The following is a 22,798-nucleotide window of genomic DNA, read 5'->3' as shown; positions in this document are numbered from 1 at the left end:
AACTTCAAAGTGGATTTCATCTGAAGGGCTTCCCTGGTAGCCCAGATGGTAAAGAATCTGCCTGCAATGCAGGAGACCCCGGTTCTACCCCTGGGTCAGGAAAATCCCCTGGAGAAGGAAGTGGCAACCCACTCCAGTATCCTTGCCCGGAGAATCCCATGGACGGAGGAGCCTGGCGGGCTCTAGTCCATGGGGTTGCAGAGTTGGATACTACTGAGCAACTAGAACTTTCACTTTCAACCTGAAGCAAAACCTTGAAGAAAAGACTTGCCAGAACATGTTTTCACTGAACCATCTATGAACAGATGAAAGAAAGATATTAACTTGACAGTGACTAACGTGTTCATAGTTAGAACTTTAGAATGCTCAGTAATGACGGACACGTCCACATCTCATGTGCACAGGCAGTAAGACTCTGAATTAAACACTGAGTTTATTTCTAAACAATTAAGTAGGGAAAATCAATATAATTTACACATGAAATGATTTACACATGAAATGTAAAATGAAGCTTTCATGATGGATACTGCTTACATCAATCATCTCATACATAAATGATCTATATAAGTAAGTAGTGATTTGGGAAGAACTTCTGTCAGTCATCTATTAGCAGCTGTATTTTATCCCATATATTTCACATTCATGAATTCAGGTACAGTTAGATCTCTGTCTGTAAGGAGCTTTGCCTTGTGTCATTTCATAAGCATGGTTACAATCATTACAACCATGAGAAGGACTAGGCTCTGAAAAACAGCAGGAAACTACTGTGTTCAAAGGCTGAATTTGAATCCCACTCTTGTCTGTGTCCTAAACATCTCTCTACTCTCAAGGAAGCAACTTATTTTGTACAACATGTACTTTTTAAAATTTTTTACTTTTTTTACTCAGTATTGTGACCTTGAGATGTATCTGTGCTGTAGCATACCATTCCTTTTTGATCGTATTCCATTGGATAGACATGCTACAGTTTGTGTATCCATTTACTTGCTTATGGACATTTGGGTTGTTTCTGGTTTGGGTCTATTACCTATAAAGCTGCAATGAAAACTCGGGCACGCAAAAAAGAAATTAATTTCCAGACACTTTCTGCTGCTCCACCCTGCCTACACAGCACCTTCTCCTCACCACCCGGCAGAATGTCCACCTACTTGGGAATGCTAATATATTTTTCTTAAATCCGGTTTCTACACATCTTTCTGTCCTGTGCCACCAGAAATGGCCGGTGGCCCAGGTGAGAAGCCGAAGATGCCTTGTGTCACCTGAATTCTGCTGTCTGGCTAACAACCAGAATTATATTTCCAATCTGGAATTTGTCCTGGGGTTGCTGGTGTGGAAGCCATGAAACCCCACTAATTCCATGCTGACTGCACATGCCTCTGCCAGAAGAGACAAATGAGAGACCATGAATATCCTAGTAAAAGGTCTCAAGAAATTGTAACATTTTCACAGATGGAATTAATTTATGCATGAAGAGATGTCAGCCCAGACCTTTCTCAACTAAAATCATTCAACCTGAAACAAACCCTTCTCTTTATTTCATCCATCAGCAGAGAGATCCTCCTTATTTTTCTCACCCTTGTACTGTTGGATTCTGCAAAGTAAGATTAACATGAAAACAAAGAGAAACACTGAAGTCTGGGGCTTCCCTCTCCCTTCCCCTTTCCTGCTCCCGCATTCTCTCCTTTCTTCAAATCTCTGTAAGCCCCAGGGCCCCTTGAATTCCTCCAGGCGCGCTGGCCGACAGGATAGTCCTACTCTCAGCCTGCGGTCAGCTGCTAACTAAATCCAGCACAACTCAAGAGCCAGGGCTGAGTCCCTGTCACATCAGGATAGTCACAGCAACTGAGCCAGTGCAAAATGCTGCACAGGTTCAATAAATATTGACTGAGTCAAGGGAAAAATGGTTGGAAAGACACAAGAGCTGAAATTAACTTGCACAGCACATGAGAAACAGGAAAAAGTGAAATCTACAGCTTTGCTGCAGAAAGGGCTGGTCGCCAGCTGGTAAGGAGCTGCTGGAGGATTAGATACCCTCACACAAGGCAAAGGGACGACAGGTCCTTCTATTATGAGGGATCAAGATTTGGATTACATGCTTAATCCACAAACAGAAGGGAAGATACAGACGTTAGAATGATATAAACACAGAAATGGAGGCTTACAGAAAGGATCCGACAGTGCATCAGAGGGATGTATGGAAATGAGGCCCCTAAACCCACAGCCTGACATCAGTAGGCAAATCCTGGAGATGTTGGAGCAATCCAGTCCTGCACGTGGGAAGCAGGTGAGCCACCACGCTCTGCCTGTTACATCTGTCCTAACTGTTCTACTCTGCATGTCCTGGTTTCCTATAAACAGCTAAATCTTACATGGAATAGCTGAGGACTCATACTCTGACAAGCTGGAACCAAGACTGCTGGGAGAAACACCAACGATTTCAGATACGCAGATGATACCACTCATTGGTAGAAAGTGAAGAAGACCCAAAGAGCCTCTTGATGACGATGAAAGAGAGTGAAAAGCTGGCTTGAAACTCAACATTCCAAAACGTAAGGTCATGGCATCCAGTCCCATCACAGCATGGCAAATGGAAGGGGAAAAACAGTGACAGGCTATTTTCTAGGGCTCCAAAATCACAGTGGACAGTGACTGCAGCCATGAAATTAAAAGATGCTTGCTCTTTGGAAGGGAATCGATGACAAACCTAGATGGTGTATTCAAAAGCACAGACATCACTTTGCTGACAAGGGTCCACATAGTCAAAGTGAGGGCTTTTCCAATAGTCATATATGGATGTGAGAGTTGGACCATATGAAAGGCTGAACACTGAAGAATTGATACTTTCAAATTGTGGTGCAGGAGAAGACTCTAGACTCTTGGGCGGCACGGACATCAAACCAGGCAATCCTAAAGGAAACCAACCCTGAATATTCATTGGAAGGACTGATGCTGAAGTTACAATATTTTGGCTACATGATGCTGAAAGCTGACTCATTGGAAAAGACCCTGATGCTGGGAAAGACTGAAGGTAAGAGGAGAAGAGGGAGGCAGAGGATAAGATGGTTAGATAGCATCACTGACTCAGTGGACGTGAATTTGAGCAAATTCTGGGAGAGAGTGGAGGACAGAGTAGTCTGGAGTGCTGCAGTCCATGGGACTGGAGACTCAGACACAACTTAGCACCAAACAACAACATATTCTCTTACTTACCCAATGGACCAACTTCAAATCCAAATATGGAAGTTACCAGATGTGAACACACGCACGCTGCAGGCTGGGGATTATGCAGGCATGTGTCCTGGGACAGAAAGACAGAAGCAGGCTGCCCAGGACCTACCACCTGATCCTGCAACCTCCACTGGCCAATCCCATGGGCTCCCTACCTAACAGAATCCTGTATCCCACAGAGACACACGAAGACATGCCTAAGTCATTCACCTTGTGCCCAGCCTGGGTGGGGAGCTGAGAAACTAACAGAAAAGCAAACAGTGGCAGATGCCAACTGAGCTGTAGGCATATTACAACTCCCAAAGGTAAGCCGTCACTAGGGGTGGAGGGAGAGGAAAGAGCATGGACTGGAATGTGGGCAATTCAGCTGCAGAAAAGGCGGCAGGCAGAGGAGGGGCACCAGCAAGGCAAGGAGGATGTCTCACTGCTCCTCATTCCCTCCCAGGCCAAGAACCTACCCCAAAGAGATTCAGAAATCTAACCTGGTGAGAACAAACAATTCCTACCATCAGCAGAACTAAAAGAATTGTTCTAAAACTAAAGAACAAGAACTCAGTGTTGGTACATCTGAGTTTTATGTATGTATTAGTCATTCAGTCGTGTCTGACTCTTTTGTGACCCCATGGACTGTAGACCATCAGAGTCCTCTGTCCATGGGATTTTCCAAGCAAGGATACTGGAGTGGGTTGCCATTGCCTTCTCCAGGGGATCTTCCCAACCCAGGGATATACTATGACTTTGTTTGGTTAATTATTTTGATAATCTCCAATTAAGGAACAAGTTGCCATGCAGAGGTATGTACAAATTTTAACTTTTTTTTTTTCAGGAGGAGTTTTTCAATAGTTTTAAAATAAAAACTAAAGTAAGTGTTTTCAAGTTGGGATACTATATCACTTTCTCATTTCATTTTTTTAAATCTGCAAAACAACAATCTAAATTAAAGTTTTGAAATCAGAAAATTTTCTTAAAAGAAGAGAATTTCTCTGTTCACTTAATATCTTTTCTCTCCCTCTGAATGGACAGTAACTTCTTTAATAACCACTCTTTACTTTTCTGATGTTATATTTTCATAAGATAAAGTTATTTTAAGAAAAAATTTAATGTGATAAAAGTAAATGTTATCAAAACTAACGAGAGAGAGAGAGAGAGAGAAAGAAACAAGAGGCAGGGGCTAAAACTGCCCTTCCCTAAAAGCAGTCTAGGCTTGGCCCTGGATGACAGCATCCTCCCAAAGCCACTGTCACACTTTTGTCACCAGATGGCGAGAGTGTCCTTTCTAGCAGCTAAGTGTCTTCCCAAAAGTGCCCAGAGTCACACTCGTGAGCAGGATGCACTTAAGGAGAATCAAAAAGTCCCTTCTACTTAAACCACAGGTCTCATCAGCTTCTGATGACTGGGTGCTGGATTATTTTGGAGCTGGAGGAAAAGGCAGGAGCAATGCTTTTCAACCCTTCTTTTGTATGGAGTGAACACACACCCGCATGGCTGATGAACTGCCAAGAAACCTGCTTAGTAAGTCAGGGCAGCGGCTGGAACTAGCGTCTGGTCAGGACACAGGGTCATTGAGGTACCATCTTCATGAGTATGTCCTGGGCCACACTTCCTACTCTGACCAGTATCTCCTGACTCCTAGCAAGAAGCCTGAAAGATGCTATGTGGGTCCCAGCTTTGTTTTCAACAATTGCTTTGGACTAAATCCTTCCCCAACCTTACTACAGGTCCCGCACCTGAAGCTGTCTTAATGAGAGCAAGGCCTCACTAAGCCCCTAAGCAGCAGAGGGCTGCCTGGGCCACGGGGGCACCGACCAGCAGCCTGCATCCTCCAGGCTCCGAGCGCCCTCTGAGCGCCACCCCCGGCTGTCGGGGCCAGCTGGGGGCCCACTCCCTACAAGGCTCTGTGCCTCCCCTGCCAGGGACAGCCGCTCCGACGTGAAGTGAATCTGATCCACTGCCAGCTTCCAGCCACCACACTAGCCAATGGCCTCGTAGCTACAGCAAGAGGCTGCTTCCTCTGCCTTGGGAGATTTTTGTTTTGTCTTGTTCTTTTTGTCTTTCCCCTGGCTGTCAGAGAATGGATTCACACACAACGGGACTTAATTAAGAATTGTCCCCAGGACCTGCCAGTTTCCAGTCTCAGGAAGAACACCCCTTCACCCACCACACACACACACACACACCTTCACCCACACCCACACCCACACCCACACACACACAGACACACATTTCACCCATCACACACACACACACACACCTTCACCACCACACACACACACACACACCTTCACCCACCACACACACACACACACACCTTCACCCACACCCACACCCACACCCACACACACACAGACACACATTCACCCATCACACACACACACACACCCCTTCATCCACCACACACACACACACACACCTTCACCCACCACACACACACACACACACGCACATACCTTCACACACACACACAGAGCAGATGAACAACAGTCTGACAACCCAACAAGGCCCTGCTTTCTTCTCAGGCACCAAAGACTGACTTTTTCTCCTTTACAGTTTAGCTTTAAGCAGGACCCTCTGTCTAACATTTTTCAAAACTTCTTTTAAATAATTCCTTTGGATAAATACGGATCATGGGGGAACGCACTCACACAGGGGAAGAACATGGACAGTGTTTACATGGTGTATGTTTGCGGCAAGCAGTCAAACAGCTGGGATGAGAATGAAGAAGGCTGCTTCTTCTGAGATGAAGATCCCGACCTGGTGAATGTCCCCGAAGGGTCCCGATCCGACAGACTGCACAGTCAAGTAAGATGCAGCAAAAAAACCCGCTGGCCTCCAGTTAGGAGCTGAACATTTGTAAATTCATATGGTTAAAGTTCATGTGGCGAGGCTGTCACCCACAGCGTGATGTCTCTGAGGGAGAGCCTGTGGGAGGTCATAAGGGTAAGATGAGGCCGAGGCCCTCAGGGTGGGGTGTCCTCCTGTGAGAGCAGGAACGCCTCTCTGTACCGTGGGAGGACACGCTGAGAAGGTGGCCGTGTACAAGACAGAGCAAGCAGAATCAGACCCTGCAGGCACCTCAGTCTTGGACTTCACGTCTCCAGAACCAGGAGAAGCCAATTTCTGTTGTTTCAGGCACCAGTCTCGTGTACTTCACTCTGGCAGCCTGAGCTAAGACACCACCTGCGCCCCCATTTCTGCAGTGGAGAGCGGGTGTGTCCACGTGGACCCAGCCGGGGCCTCCAGCTCTTGGCTTGCTGCAAGCAGAGCTGGCAGAGAGGAGGCGGGGCCGACAAGGTCCGGCCGGACCCCAGGGCCACAGGCAGCCAGGCTCAGAGCCCCAGCCTGGACCCCGCTCCCAGTAGGGAGGGCCTCTCTCCTCCCACTGGGGATCACGGGTGATGGTGAGACTTGGATGGAGCAGCTTTAATACTTTACCTATTCACAGATTTCTAAAATTAAGACCTTAATAGATGGGACATGAGGCCAACTGGGCGTGATCACCCACTCGGGCCAAATGGGGAGCACCAACTCGGGCCAAATGGGGGGAAAAGACCAGGAGAGCGGTTCTGTTAAAGCCAAACTCCTTCTGGGACCTCCTTGGTTGTCCAGTGGTTAGGACTCAATGCTTCCACTGCCAGAGCCCAGGTTCAGTCCCTGCTTGGGGAACTAAATCCCACAAGTTGAGTGGTACAGCCAAAAAAAAATGGAAAAGCCCAACTCCTTTTAAATAACAAGAGGATCTAAACTCTTTTGTTCTGGAATTAGCATAAAGGTTAAAGATAAGTAATCCTAAGGAGAAAGAAGCAATAAAATGAATGGGCTTCCCTGGTGGCTCAGTAGTAAAGAATCTGCCGACAACGTATGAGACGCAAGAGACGTTGGTTTGATCCCCAGGTCAGGAAGATCTGGAAAAAGAAATGGCAACCCACTCTGGTATCCTTGCCAGGAAAAATCTCATGGACAGAGGAGCCTGGTGGGCTACAGTCCATGGGGTCACAAACAGTTGGATATGACTGAAGCAACTGAGCATGCACAGCCTTCCTTTAATATACAAAAACTAAGTGTCTTCCAAGAGCAGGCTTTTAAAAGGTGGGTGTGAGGAGTGATGAGAGGATTGGTTTCCTTGGGGATACAAGTTCAGAAATGAGGCAGTGAAGTGGTGATAATAGGGGATCTGGCAAATGGAGAAAGTACCTACCACACTGAAGCCCATATGTGTATCTCATCCTAACACACATACATATACACAGACGCAAACAGAACCATGCTGCTTTCTTTCAGCATTCTTCACTTGAGATGGAAGTGATAACACTTAAACGCTAGACGGGGAGAGATGAAGACCTCCAGAGGAGAGCTGACTCAGTGGAGCCAGAGGGAACAAGGGTCACAATCGCCAACGAGAAATTGGCCACATGGACCCATCCAAGGTTGGAGCCTGGCTCCCAGCAGCCTGCTCAGCTGTCAATCACCCAGCAAGTGCTGGACCACGGGCTGTGCCTGGAGCGCCGGCATCCTCAGCTCACACCTTTGGCCCCTGCACTTCCCCTTGAAGCTCAGCCTCTTCCACAGCACCCTGCAGTTACAACAGGCCAGCCCAGCGGTTTCTCCAGTTAATGAGGTCCCTTTCCATGGAGGTTTAGAACACCATGGGGCTCACTCCCAAGAAAGGGGCCATCTTTGCGCTCAGACACATCCCTGAAGGCCAACAATTCAATTGTGTCAGTGGCCCCTCACTGTTACCCCGGGGCAAGATAAGCTTACTTCCTAGGCTCCCTGGAGGGCACAGGAAGCCTGAGGGGAACTCTGCTGCCAGCAGGAGGTGACCTGAGCCGAGTGGTTGACATCACAGGATAGTTTATCCCTCAGGCCACTGGCGTCCCCTGCTCCTCACAGGCCCAGGCAAAGGCAGCAGGCTTGTCAGAATTCTTTCTCTTCCTGCCTCCCAAACCCTGATGTTTCTGCAAGTGTGACATGACTGACCTGCTGGCCAGTGGAGGCAAAGGTGCTCCGGGCAGCCCTGCTCCCCATGGGAATGGACGGCCAGCATCCTGGCCCCTTGGCTTCCCTGCACTGGGGCCTGGGGGACAGAGATACCCCTACGACAGCATCCATCGGCCGGGGGCCTGTGTCCCCTGAACATAACTGTCAGCAACTCAAGAGTGTGACCAGGGTTAAAACTACGGCTCCTGACATCTTAACAGGGATGAATAAATACGAGCCCTGGCGTGTTGAAATGAACTTCATTTGTTTCAAGCCTTTTGAAACAAAACTATGGAGATAGATTTGGGGGACAAAAAACTCACAGAATTTAAAAGTAAAATGCAAGTAACAATTTTTTTTTTTAAGATTTTGTGACATGGGACATTATTAAAGTCTTTTTTGAATTTGTTAAAACATTGCTACTGTTTCATGTTTTGGTTTTGGGGCCACAAGGCATGTGCAATCTTAGCTCCCCAACCAGGAATCAAACGGGCGCTCCCTGAGTTGAAAGGCTAAGTGTTAACCACTGGACCACCAGGGAAGTCCCCAGGGAATTTTTAAAGTTGGACCAGGGAAATGTAAACGACTGTGCCATGTCAACGTCCAGCAAAAGCAAAGGCCCAAGACAGAAGGTCCAACCTATCTCGTAGAGTGTGTGTTATTATCTATTTCTGAGCTGCCTCAAGAGCAGAAGGGCCATATCACTAAGAAGTGGCATCACTGGCTGTGGTTTTATACACGTGTACATATATATATATATATATACACACCTATATATGTATATTTATACTTAAATATATTATGTATGTGTGCGAGTGTTAGTCGCTCAGTTGTGTCTGACTCTTTGCCACCTCATGGACTATAGCCCACCAGGCTACTCTGTCCACGGAATTGTCCAGGCAAGAATACTGGAGTGGGTAGCCGTTTCCTTCTCCAGGGGATACTCCCAACCCAAGATCAAACCCATGTCTCCTGCATTGCAGGCAGATTCATTACCATCTGAGCCACCAGTTTTTGTCATTCAGTTGCTCAGTCGTGTCTGACTCTTTGTGACCCCATGGACTGCAGCACACCAGGCTTCCCTGTCCCTCACTATTTCCCAGAGCTTGCTCAAACTCATATCCATTGAATTGGTGATGCCATCCAACCATCTCATCCTCTGTTGTCCCCTTTTCCTCCTGCCTTCAATCTTTCCCAGGATCAGGGTATTTTTCAATGAGTTAGCTCTTTGCATCTGTCGGCCAAAGTATTGGAGTTTTAGCTTCAATAGCAATCCTTCCAATGAATACATTCAGGGTTGATTTCCTTTTGATCGACTGGTTTGATCTCCTTGCTGTCCAGAGACTCTCAAGAATCTTCTCCAGTACCACAGTTCAAAAGTATCAATTCTTTGGTGAAGCTCGTGTAATATTATGTACACTTAATATATGTGTGTGTATAAACATACACACACACATATATCTTTCTTTAGATTTACTGGGACTCCTGAATCAGGAAATAGGAGTCTTTCAATGAGGACGTCTCCAGCACTCCTCTTCCTTTCCCCACGTTCTCTGCTACCTCTTTCAAAATTCTAACTGCACATATGTTACCTTCTCTCTCAATCCTCCCTGTGCCCAAGCATGTCTTTCCTACATTCCATCTCTGCACCTGTGTTTCATTCTGGGCCACTTCTTCAAGTGTACCCCCGGGTTCACTAGATTATCTTAGAATCTGCACCTATCATCCTGCCAAACTCTCCCCTTGAAATAGAGGTTCTATCTGATTCCTTCCCCAAACTGATGAGTACTTTGGACATAGTGATATTGTTTACCCATCCATTTTATTCCCACATTTATTTCTCTAGGCATAAAAAATAATTCTCATTTATATCCTGACACCTGAGTCTGATCTGACTGCTTTTTGTCTCAGCTGCTCTTTCTCCTTATGTGTTATTGTTATTTTGACATCATATTCCTTGGAACTGTATTTGCGGGGAGTCTGAGGCCAGAGTGTTTGCCTCTGCCCGATACCTGTGGGCACTGCCAGTCTGGGGCCCCTTTAAATGAAAATATTCCAGGTAGATTATCCAGAGCACTCGGGGAAGCATGACCATCCATGTCCACAGGAGGGCACACGCAACAGCTGACCGTGAGCCCCAGCTCTGCCCACACTGAGGCCGTCCAGGAGCTGTGTCTGCACTGCCCTCCTGCAAGACAGACTCTTCTGGGGAGCCTGCTTTTATGAGACATATCCTGATCTGACTCTCTCCACCTGTGGTCCTGGACTTGCCATCTGCCCCAGCCTGGACATAAGTACCAAGCGTCCAGGTCCCAGCCTGGTGATGGCCCTCAGCCAGCCACCCCTGAAGCCAGCCACGCCTCTGGCTGACTTTCCTCTCTGGATTCAGTTGTCCACCTCCAGAGACTAATTTCTCTTTTTGCCATTTATGCTGTGCTTTTAAGATGTGCTTTATTGTATGAAATCCAAGATTTCATGACTTTTGTAAAAACAGTGGGTTTTCAGGGTATGAGTCTTCCATATTCTCAAGCAAAATCACTTCTGCTATGATCGGAAATGCACAGAGCCTTAAATTTCCATTTCTCTGTTTTTCCACGGGCCTAGGGCCTCCCTTAGAACTCGCAAGGCCATGGGCAGATGCCTGACATCATCGCTTTCTGCATCCATTCGAAAGGCACTCTGTGTCCTGGCCGCACCCCAGTGCCCGGCAGAAATAGAAAGAGAAGTGAAATCCAGCTGGCAGGATCTCAGCCTTGGAACAGATAAGCAGCAAGAAGGATTTCCGGCTACGTGGTCAAAACCATGCCATGAAGGATGGCTACAGGGGCTGCAGACTTGAGTGGAAAACTGGATCCTTGACTCAAGCTCACAACTGTTCTATGTGAAACAGGCTTGGTCTTTCCTCCCGAAATCGGCCCCAGGATTCCTCTGCCATTTAAAGGCAAACCATCAACAGCCATGGGGTCTGAATGAGTGGCCTCCACCTACCTACCTGGCAGACACCCCTTGCCCCATGACCAACCTCTGGGCACATCTCTCTCTACAACGTCCTTGCTCCGGAAGGACCCGGCAGTTTGGCACCATATCACCGGGATCTAGGCCAATGCCTGCAAAGATTTATTCAAAAAAGTATTTTTGAATAGATAAATGCAAGAATGAATTTTCTGTTGGGACGTATCAGATCTGAGAAGGAACTATGTATGGGAACACACAGCTCCCTAGAGTCACCTCCTAACAATGAGGACCTTCCTCATGGGCCATCCTCCTTGGAGACCAAGTGCCTCACTGGAGGCAGGACCACTCCTGAGACGCCCACCCCCCCGGCCACAGGGGCAGCAGGCTTTTGCGCTGCTGTTTGTACGGAGCTCTGTGGGTTCTCACATCTCCCACCTCCTTCCTATAACGTGAGAGACAAGCAGGATCCTGTCTACAGTTTCCTACCAGTTCATAAGGAGGCTCTGTTGCCTGGACTTCCCCGTTGGCGCAGTGGTAAAGAATCTGCCTGCCAATACAGAAGTCACGGGTTCGATCCCTGGGTTCGGAAGACCCCCTGGAGGAGGAAATGCAGCATTCCTGCCTGGAAAATTGCATGGACAGAAGAGCCTGGTGGGCTGCAGTCCATGGGGTTGCAGAGTTGGTCATGACTGAGTGACAGCATGCACGACGAACATCCTTGGGCACAGAACAGGGCTCACAGCGACTTCAAGGACTCTCTCCCTGAAGATCTAGAAACTGCCTATCCGTGCCAACCGAAGGGCAAGGCTGGAGGTGGTGGCTCGGGGCCCTGCGCCTCCTCTGATGCAGGCTGGCCTGTTTGATCTTGGAGAAGTTACTGCTTTTATATGGTGACACCTCTTCACTTGTGAACAGAGAGCATCACAAGCCACATGACTGCAGGACCATGGGAAAGTCAGGGCAGCGGGGAGATGGTCTCCTGGGGAGCCAGTGCCCTTCTCAAGGAGCAGCTTGGCCCTGGCAGATGGCTACCATCTGGGACTCCCCCTGTTCTCATGACAAGCTGGCAACTGAAGTATCTGTATGAACCTCTCACTTGTTAAATGTCTGCTCCAGTGACACAAACAGCTGATGTTTGGCAAGCCAAGCAGAGCACCTCCCTGGACCAGGGCTGGCTGTCAGGCCATCCGTCTGTCCCCCTGGCCTGACGACCTTTCAGGTCCTCCCCCCCCCCACCCCGGTCAAGATCTGGAACCCACTGGAACCTTCCTCCTTGCCTTCAGGGAGCTCCTGGGGCTCAGAGCTCATGTTCTCCTTACAACTCAAGATTTCATACTTTGAAGCCCACAGATGCTCATTTTGTTCCCTATGGCTTTGCCCCCTGTGTTATAAGAGAAACATAACATACATCCACACAAACACAACCAAATGCGTTCAGTGTTCACCAGGCCAGTATAAGCCTTTCCTTCTCCAGGTACCAGAAATTCTCCCAGCCACACACAAAATGCCCCTCCCTCCCCTGGGATCAGGAAGATAGGGAGGCAAGACTGGAAGGAAAGGTCTAACAGACCAGGACTCAAATCCTGACCGCCCCCCGCTCCCTGCACCCTGCAAGCCCGTTACTGGCTTGATGACTTTCATCAAGTTACTTAACTGTTTTGAAACTTAGTTTTCTCTCCTTAAAAAAAAAAAAAAACCCAACTCATCAGCCTGTTGTGTAAACCACACCCTCAACATATAAAACATATAAGCCCTGGATAAATGTTGGTTTTCTTCTTCTTGTCATAAAAGACTAAACTTTTAGGTTAGCAGATATTGGTCCTGTCTAAAACATCTGTAAGACAATCGGGCCACGCCAAAAGGTCCTTAAAATTTGGACTTGTCCAAAGAATCCATGCCAAATGATTTGGGACAAGACCAAACAGCAGTTACTTTTTCCTTTTCTAATGAATATAGTTGATTTACAATTCTGTGTCAGTTTCTGGTATACAGCAAAGTGATTCCATTATATATATATATAAATATCAATATATATGTATATATAACTTTTTCAGATTCTTTTCCATCATTGGTTATTACAAGATACTGAATATAGTTCCCTGTGCTATACAGTAAAGTTCTTGTTAAATAACTATTTTATATATAGTAATGTGTATTTGTTAATCCAAAACTCACAAATTATCCCTTCCCCAGCCTTCCCCTTTGGTAACCATAAACTTATTCTCTATGTCTGTTAGTCTATTTCTCTTTTGTAAATAAGTTCATTTGTATCATTATTCTGGGGATTCTACATATAAATGATATCAATATCATATGATATTTGTATTTCTCTTGTCTGACCTTCGCTTAGTGTGATAATCTCTAGGTCCATGCATGTTGCTTCAAGGACCTCTTGGCATGGAGCAAATATCTTTTGAAAGTTTTGGACTGGACCAAGTGATCATGCAAATATCAAGGACGTTTTGGCATAGACTGAAGATCCTAAAAATCAGAGTTTTTAGAAAAGTTTTGGATACAAACAAGTGTCCTGCAGGAACTTTTATAGCACTTATCTCATATGTGCATACAAAGTACCATGTGGAACAGGTAAAACAAGCAGTCATTCACAGTAAGTTTCTCCCACTGAGTTAGGGACACATCTGAGAGGTCTAGAGAAACCATATGGGCTCTCCTTGCTTTCAAAATAAAATCGTTACCACTTAAATGGCTTTAGACAGAAAGGCAGGAACTAAGAAGTCCAGAATCCATCAAATCTTACTAGGAACCAAAGCAAACTCAGTGGTGGCAACAGCACACACATGAGACCGACTTCCAGAAAAGAACGTCCACTTTATACAACTCAGCTCACTTTCCTCTGCAAAGGAAAACAATAATGGTATCATTTTGATTTAAGTAGCATCAGTAGAAAGAATATAAATCCTATTTGACTAAAAAACATGGAGAATAGTGTCTTTTTCCTTCTTGGCACTTTCTCATAATTGCATTACAGAGTTGAGATGGTGCTTTGGATTCCAAATTTCATGTAGGTTGTTTTTCCATTAATAAACTCCTAGAAAGGAGATTTTGTAACAAGTCAGATGGTGAGGCCCCAGGAAAGGCATGTAACTCAGCGGTCCCCAATCATCTCACCCGTGACTCCCTCATTCACTGATTTCCTGTCCAACTTTCCACAAGCTTTGAAAGACAGCCTAGCAAGGAGCACGTATTAATAATTCATTTTCTCTTTTCTTCAAAGGCTTATACAATTGCCAATCAGAGCTCCTGATCTGCCATAATAACCAGTGTGGACACACAGAACTGATGTCATTCCAACAAAAGCAAAGTGGAAGTTCAGTTCTCCTAAGTGGCATTATCTAGGGGAGTCACACATTCCATGAGATTCTATGAAACAGGGAAACATGCTTGCAGACCCCAATTCTCTCTTCACAGTCCCCCAGAAATCAGGATTCCCAAGGGATCAGGTTCTGCTGTTGCTCAAAATGGAGTCAAGTTTTAACGAAAGAATTTCACGTTAGACTTGCTGCGGTCTGCATGGAAGTTCTCAGGGGCAAATTTAAAAGCAAGGCCTTCACATGACACAAGCATCCACTGACTTAAGTAGCACGATAATTCCTAAAATGGGCTCAGAACGGAACAGATACCGAATCATCGTGACCTGTGTGGGCAGCTTCATTATGTTTCATTTATGTTAATCCAGCATTTCGTGTACCACCCGTCACTCTGTCTTTTCTATGAATTCATTCTTCCAATCACTCTTGCTGATGCATCCTTGTCCCACCACACTCTATACCTCCCTGGACCCAAGTCTATGAGGTCAACTCTGATCACTGACAACCAATGTTACAGGCTGGACTGGGTCCCCTCCAAGATTCAGATGTTGAAATCCTAAACCCAAGAGCTCAGAATGCGACTGTACTTAGAGACAAGGTCTTGACAGAGGCAGTCAAGGTGAAATAAGGTCATATGAGTGGGCCCTAATCCAGGATGAGTGGTGTCCTTATAGGAAGAGGAGATCAGGACAAGATACACACAGAGGGATGACCATGCAAGGACACGAGAAGACAGCCATCTACATGCCCAGGAGAGAAGCCTCGGGAGAAACAGCCCCACCCATACCTTGATCTTGGACTCCCAGCCTTCAGGGCTGTGAGACAATAAACTTCTACTGTCGAAGTCACCGCGTCTGTGGCATTTGTTAAGCAAACAGAACAGTGTTCATGTATAAAAAATATAAACCAAGAGACAGGCTTCCTTACTCAAAGTTGGAGACTTGTTGGTGTAAGAACAGGATACTAGGTATGATTTGAGAGGCAATGGAAGACATTCTAGTAGTAACTATGTTTTTATCTGGATATACAAATGAAATTGCGAACACCCCTGTATGAGGGTATTACTCTAAGTATTATTAGCAGCTCAATGGTATTTCATTGAAGAGTGAGGTCTTCAGCTGGCCATCTGCCCAAGATCAACTAGGCTGTAAGGAAGGAGGGTTTTAAAGGGGTAAAGAGCCTGGAGAGAAGCAAGAGACAGACAAGTACAGAGAAAACTGGGCCGAGAGTGAAAGTGAGGACTCTGTGGGGCCCTCCCTAGTACAAAAACCCTTCTGTGCTTTCTATTTCTCCTTGGTAGGACACAGATTTCAGCCTCCAAGACCTTCCCTGAGTTCCAAAGAGCAGATTCAAACACCAATAATTAGGGGCTTGAGGAATGCAAAAAGGAACAGTAGTGCAGATGGAGGAAGGCCCTGGTTCCTCCTGGGGCATGGACACAGACATCTGATATATATCTTTGAATTCCTTTGCAGGAACTAAGGCACCCGCCCTCTTGGACAATGGTAACTTCAGGCTGAGCACAAAATTCCTGGAGCACCGCCCTGTGATCTCACTACCAACCAATCAGAGGAGGGTTACACACCCAGCAGCCTGCCTCCCAAATGTTGTCAATAAAATCTTGTCCTAAACCCCTCTCCCTCCCTGTTCTCCTTGCATTGTTGTTCAGTCACTCAGTCGAGTTCGACTCTTTGCGACCCCATGGACTGCAGCATGCCAGCCTTCCCTGTCCATCACCAACTCTCGGCGCTTGCTCAAACTCATGTCCATCAAGTCGGTAATGCCATCCAGCCATCTCATCCTCTGTGGCCCCCTTCTCCTCCTGCCTTCAACCTTTCCCAGCAACAGGATCTTTCCTAATGAGTTAGCTCTTAGCATCAGGTGGCCAAAGCATTGGAGTTTCAGCTTCAACATCAGTCCTTCCAATGAACACCCAGGACTGATCTCCTTCAGGATGGACTGGTTGGATCTCCTTGCAGTCCAAGGGACTCTCAAGAGTCTTCTCCAACACCACAGTTCAAAAGCATCAGTTCTTCGGCACTCAGCCTTCTTTATGGTCCAACTCTCACATCCATATATGACAACTGGATGCATGGCCCTGCCATAAGTACACCTTTACCTGCTCCAAACTCTGAGGTTTCAGTTGGTCTGGCTCCAGTGTGTGCCTGGCACAGTGACTGCAGACAGGCCCCCAGGACAGAGACCCACAGGAGGGCTGGGAGGAGTGACGTTCTGCCTGGGGCCGCCTGCACATCACAGACAGAAGGATCACTCTGTCGGGCTCCCAGTCTCCACCAGTAATCTCCTCTCTCAGAAAGTAGAGTACAGACTGCCAAAGCGCCTGCGTGTCTCAGGGAAAGCGGACCAGAACCAGCCTCCCTTTCACCTCCAATTTTGCCATGGTCAGCAGTGTTTCATGCATGACCCTTGAGACCACAACCTCCACTGAACTGCATTTTTTTTTCAGAGAAGCCCCCAAAGCTTCAGATATAAAATGCTTTCCTTTTCTGTTTTCTCTGCTATGCCACCTGCAAGCCCTGACGGATCTCCTGGAAGCCCAGCCGACCCAGACAAGGCACAGGAGCAAACCCCATGGACTCACAGCTGACCCTGCGTGCTTAGTTGCTCAGTTGTGTCTGACTCTTTGCGACCCCATGGACTGTGCAGCCTGCTAGGCTCCTCTCTTCATGGGATTCTCCAGGCAAGAATACTGGGGTGGGTAACCATTCCCTTCTCCACTGGATCTTCCTGACCCAGGGACTGAACTCAGGTCCCCTGCATTGCAGGTGGATTCTTTACCACCAAGCCACCACAGCTGACCCTAAACCCTTCTAAGCTCAACCTCCCAACACCCCTGACAGAGCCCTGCATCCTTTTGGTCTTGGAAGGAAACGTGCACAAAGCCACACTAAATCAGGGAAATACCTAGAAATGTTCCTGATACTAACAGAGATGAACAAGCACGATGTATACAGTGAAATCCTTATGCAATTGTACATGTCATAGGAGCAGGAATATAGTGGAAATTTTGCAGCAGCTGCTCAACCCTCATGCATGTGTCATCCTAGCAACTGGTAATGATTGGATGAAAGTTAAGAATGAAGTGTCACTTGAAGATGAAAGATGCACTTAATACTCTAAAAATAGCTTTATTAATATTTTGATTCTTCCCAAGATAATCATCTCTCCAAACTCCTTTTTCTTGCTAAAATCTCCCATCTCCAGAGTGAGACACACATTCCACTTCCATTTGTTCATTATCAAGTTAGTCATGTCTGACTCTTTGTGACCCTATGGAATGGAGCCCTCCAGGCTCCTCTGTCCATGGGATTTCCCAGGCAAGAATTCTAGAGTGGGTTGCCACTTCCTCCTCCAGGGGATCTTTCAGACCCAGGGATTGAACTTGGGTCTCCTGCATTGCAGGCAGATTCTTTACCAGCTGAGCTATTGGGGTAGGCACTAATTTTTGGAAATAGGAATCCAACAGGAGATTCCCCCACCAACCATGCGCACAGACAGTCCACGGCATCCAGCTTTTAGCAATGAATAACTCAAACAGATTTGAATTCTTCCTTCTGCCTGTGATGGCTGCTCTGTGATGTGTTTGGGCTTCTGAGATCAAAATGTTAGTAATTCCTCAGCCCACCTCGTGGGATACATAAGAAATGATTATGTTACTACGCACAGTGCAGACAATAAATACTATTAATTAAAAACTAACTCCTTGTCTTAGATCTTATAACACTTTCTTACGAACCTGAAACTCCAGGGAACTGTTCGACGACAGCACCATTCTGGCTAACACAGAAGGTAGCTCCTATGGGTCCCATCAGCTCCCAGGGCCAGCTTTGCTTCTGCACTTCTGGGCTGCACCCAAAACATCTGGAGAGGCATCTGCCTGGCTCTTCAGTCCTCTAGGAGAATTTTGAGGGCAGAGTTCCTGACTTCTGTTATATGGCCAGGGCCTGGTTCCTATAAAGTTCTCATCAAAGTTGTCTGGTTCTCCAAAGGGCCGAAGCCAAGCAAGCCATGTTTGCCTGGAGTTAGACCCTGAATGTCAGGTGGTTAGAACTCCAGGGAGCCTTAAGGAATGGCTAGCATTACTTACAGATGAGGGGGTCTTTCTACAGCACTCAGGAATTCATTCCTGAAACTCACTACCTGCTATCACACTCTGGCCACATTCTCAATCTGTAGATCTCAGAGGCTCCGTTCTGGAGACCCTAGAGGAGATTCCTCCCCATCTGCCTCCTCGCTCAGCTTTGGGGGCTAGAGGTCCCAGGACACCCTCTGCTGCCCAGGAAAACTCTGGCATGCCAAGTCAACCGGCCAAGTCCAGGCAGGCCAGCAGCTGAGCCAACCCTGGGGGGCTGGAAAGGCTGCTCAGTGGTGCGGGTGGTCTTCCAGGGGTGCTAGTGAAGAAGCAGGGCTCTGGGGGAAGTTAGCCCTGGCCAGTACAACCACTGGGCAGTATCTCCATCCAGCACCCCGTGGAGCTAGGCTTTCGGTTTAAATAGAGCCTAGAGTATAAAAGCAGGCTTGAGGCACCGAATCTGCTTCTTACCAGCTGCCTTGCCCTGGACACCTTATTTAAATATTCTGTGTCTCAGTTTCCTCTTCTCCATCAGCTGGAGATAACAGATCATAATCGACTTTATAGCCTGGCTTGAGGTCTAACTAAGTTAGTATAGGTAGAAATGTAGCCCGGGGGTGTGACATTACTGCAGGCACTCAGGAAACAGCACTGCTAATATGACCAGTACTCACCTAAAATAAAACCATTTTTAAAACCACAACCTGGACTTCTTTTTGCCATGGACCATGTTTTGGCATCCAATCAGCAACCGTTTTGTTTTGTTTTGTTTTAATTTCTAGAACATCTGCCTGATACCCAGCACATAATCCAGGGAAATCGCTTATTTATATGAATAGTCTCCCTTAATGAACTATTAACTGAAGAATACATCCCAAACAGCAAGGTAAATTGCCCAGTGTTTGAAAACAGGGTGAACATTTCAGCAGCAACACGTTTAACTCCGGAGCAGCCAATTAAGGTTAAAAGCGCAGCCAGCACATTTGCTTGGGCTTTGGGGCCACGGGCTTTACTCTAAGGAAACCCTTTTGGAGCAAACGCATGTCAGCTGGGCACGTGGCTTTCAAAAATTACCTCTGCACTGAACAAGAGAGGGGACACGGGCACAGCGCCGTCCACCTCTGAGAACCACAGGGCGCCTCTTCTCCAAAGTGGGGGCGAGGAGCCAGCTCACCCGCTCCTGGGACGTGCAAAGTCGGCCGGGCGCTGGCCTCTTACCACGAACTCCTCCAGGGTCTGGTAGGTCTTGCCCCGGAACTCGCAGTAGTTCTTCCTCTCCTTGCACTGCGGGCAGCACTGGCTGGTGTCGACGTGGATGCAGCGCGGGTGCAGCCGCGGGCACTCGGGCTGGGCACACAGCGGTCCCTCCTCGGTGCACAGGCACGGGCAGGCCGAGGGCCCCGGAGCAAACTTCTCCCCGATCGCGTACACGAAGCCGCTCTCGTCCACGCAGCCCTTGCCCCGGTAATCCGGGTACGCGTACTCCTCCGGCGGCTCGGGCGTGGGCTCCGACTCCGGACCCTCCACGTCCTGGGCGGCGGCGGCCGGGGGCTCTTCGTGCGGGGTGTCCCCGCGGGGCCGCCCCTGCAGGTCCCCGGCCCCGGCGCCCCCGCCCTGGGCAGCCCAGGCCTGCTTCTGCCTGCTCCACGCCTCCCGGCTGGCCAGCCCGCGGCCGCTCTTGCCCTTCCAGTCCCGGCCGCCGCCGCCGCCCTCGTCCCTCGCCGGGCGCCCCAGCTCGCTCACCCGCCCCGGGCCGTCCCGAGACGCGTGCTCGCGCTTCTCCTGGCCCGGCCGCTCCGGCGCCTGGGCCAGCTTCTCCAGCGGGATCCTCGGGCTGCACAGGGCCACCATCAGGCAGCAGGTGAGCAGGAGGGAGCTGGACAGCGCGCCAACTGCCATCGCAGTGGAGCTGGGCATTCCCTACCGCGTCCCGGCGGGCGGGCGGGCGGGGAGCGCGGCCGAGGGGCGAGTCGCATTCACAGCCCAGGGGCGCGCCGCCGCCAGCCGGGAGCCGCCGTCCCTGCGGAGAGAACAGCAGCACAGCTGAGCCCCGCGGCCCGCGCGCGCCCGGCCCCCGCCCGGCCCCGAGCCGCCCGACCCCGAGGCTCCCTAGCTGGACTCGCCGGACCACGAGGGCAGGGGCTGCAGTCTCGGCGCCCGGGCGCCGCCGGGGGTCCTACAGATCCCAGACTGCGGGCTTGGACACGGAGGCGAGTCCCAGAAAAACACCGCCCTGCAGTGTGCCCCCTGTCGTCGTTATTAGCGGGTGGTGGAGCGGTGGGGCTGCAGCGAGCTGGGCCCGCGCCCCCTGCAAGGCTCGGATGGAGCCGCATAACTCGAGCGCCCGGAGCCCCTCTTCAGGTCCCGGCCACACTTCCCCAAAGGTCGCGCAGTGGAGAATTCCGCAGTGGAGTGGCCGGTGAAGACTGTGCAGAAATTAAGAGGGAAACCCTTCCTCGCTTGCCTGAGGGCTTTTGGGGAAGAGGGGAGGGAAGGAAGAGAAGAAACCTGGCCGGGCCCTGCGATTCATCTGAACAACTTTTCAAACGCCGCCAGTGCGGGGCGCAGACGCCCCTTCCCCGCCCTCCAGCTCAGACCCGGCTGGCTGCAGGGGGAAGAAGGTCCCCGACTATCCCCCAGCCCACCCCCAGTTCCCGGCTGCGGATCGGGGATTCGCAGGCTTCTCTTCCTCCGCCAGCCACCGGGCAGCAGTTCAGCGACTCAGGGCGCAGACCAGAGACCCCCGTGTGAGCCGCAGCGCTCAGTCTCCTATTTCCTGGACCCTGGAGGGGGTCGTGGCGGTGGAGTAGGAGGGCCCGGTAGATTGAAGGTGTGCGGTGGAGGAGGCTGGAGATGCAGGGCGGGGGCGAACGCCCCTCAGTCTCCCGGTCTCCGGAAACCTCTCTGGTTCCCAAACTTTCTGCGGCCCAAAGGGGCCGACAGAACCCTAGACTACACGCTGCAGGGTACTGGCCGCCCAGCCTCTCTCCACCTAGCCGTCCAATTCCCCAGATCTGTGCTCCCCGGAGTGGCTTCCTCCGGCTCCCCACCCTCTTCCAGTAAGCAGGGTTCGTCTGTGCCCTCTGCTCATTTCCAGTCCCAGCCGGGTGGACCTCAGTCCGGGCGATCACCCATATTTACAAACTTGGGCCTGGGGTGAGGGGACTCCTCCTGAGCAGCAGGGAGGCGGAAGGGCGCCCGGGGCGCGGACACCCAACATGCATCCTCATCCCCGAGGGCGGGCGCCCAGCCTACATACATGAGCGCAGGGCGCCGGCCGGACGCGGGGCTCGAGGCGGGCTCAGGGGCAGCAGCGGCGGGCACGGACCCTGGGCGCCGGCGCCCATCCTCCGGCCGGCGAGGGCCGGGAGCGGAGCGCACCGCGGAGAGCTCAGCCCCACCTGCGCGCGCTCCGCCCGGCGCGTGCACTCGGCTAGGGCGTCTCCGCGGTCTGGCTCGTGGCGCCGGCGGCCGGGAACCGTGGCCCCAACTCGCGTCAGTTTCTGCGCCGCCTTCCGCCGCTCATCCTCCGATCTGGTCCCAGCGTCTCCGCCACGAATCGCGCCCCGGGGCGCCCCAACTCGTTCTTGCTCTTCACGGGCAGGCGCGGAGAGCTCCCCGGACCAGGCAGCCGGGAGGCTGGGGTGTCCGCGGCGCGTAGGAGGCTGAAGAGACGCCCGGAGCGCGGCGGGCGGGCGGGCGGGCGACGGGCCCCGAGGCCGGAGTGGGAGCCCTCGCTCCCGCCTCCCCTGCCGCAGCCGCCTCCCGCCGCGCGCGTTCCCCGCCCTCCTCTGCGGCCGGGGTTTGGGAGGCGTCGCCGTGGCGGCCGGCGCTACCCGGCGTTGGAAGACCTCCCGCCCCGCCGCCCCCCTCGCGGCCGAGACCCACCTGTCAGTCTCCCGCGCAGCCGCCTCCCCACCTCCGCCGCCGGCTGCCATCCTCCAGCCCTGTCATTCACCCTCCGCTGGACCTTCCATCTGGGCTTTCTCCTCTCCTTTATTCTTCCCTTTAATTCCTTCCTTCTTAATTGGCCCCCTCTGGCTTTCCTCCCCGCGGACAGCCTGTTCTTGCGACTGTTGAAAAACCAGAACCAAACTGTGTTCAGTTTGGAATTCGAAGGCCGTGCTAGCTTAGCTTAGCAGCTTATGGGGAGGTTTTTTTTTTTTTTTTTCCCCCCTCCTCTCTTCACATTCAGAACCCAGAAGTATAGGCGGTG

At 50.0% G+C, this 22,798-nt stretch overlaps 1 protein-coding gene across 1 annotated transcript in view; it reads right to left on the bottom strand.

Annotated features, from left to right (window-relative positions):
• Positions 1 to 22,560, bottom strand: part of VWC2 (von Willebrand factor C domain containing 2) — a 127,359-nt gene extending 104,799 nt beyond the window's left edge. Inside the window, exons 1-2 of the mRNA XM_020899900.2 lie at positions 22,471 to 22,560; positions 19,801 to 20,602 (exon numbers count right to left, since the gene is read on the bottom strand). Coding sequence (XP_020755559.2) covers positions 19,801 to 20,499 — 699 coding nt within the window. The 5' untranslated portion in view covers positions 20,500 to 20,602; positions 22,471 to 22,560. The remainder of the gene's footprint in view (positions 1 to 19,800; positions 20,603 to 22,470) is intronic.
• Between the last annotated feature and the right edge of the window lie 238 nt (positions 22,561 to 22,798).

The sequence above is a fragment of the Odocoileus virginianus genome, chromosome 1 (assembly GCF_023699985.2).
Source record: "Odocoileus virginianus isolate 20LAN1187 ecotype Illinois chromosome 1, Ovbor_1.2, whole genome shotgun sequence".
NCBI lineage: Eukaryota > Metazoa > Chordata > Mammalia > Artiodactyla > Cervidae > Odocoileus > Odocoileus virginianus.
The sequence above is the reverse complement of the archived record's forward strand: the minus strand, read 5'-3'. Positions and strand labels throughout refer to the sequence as shown.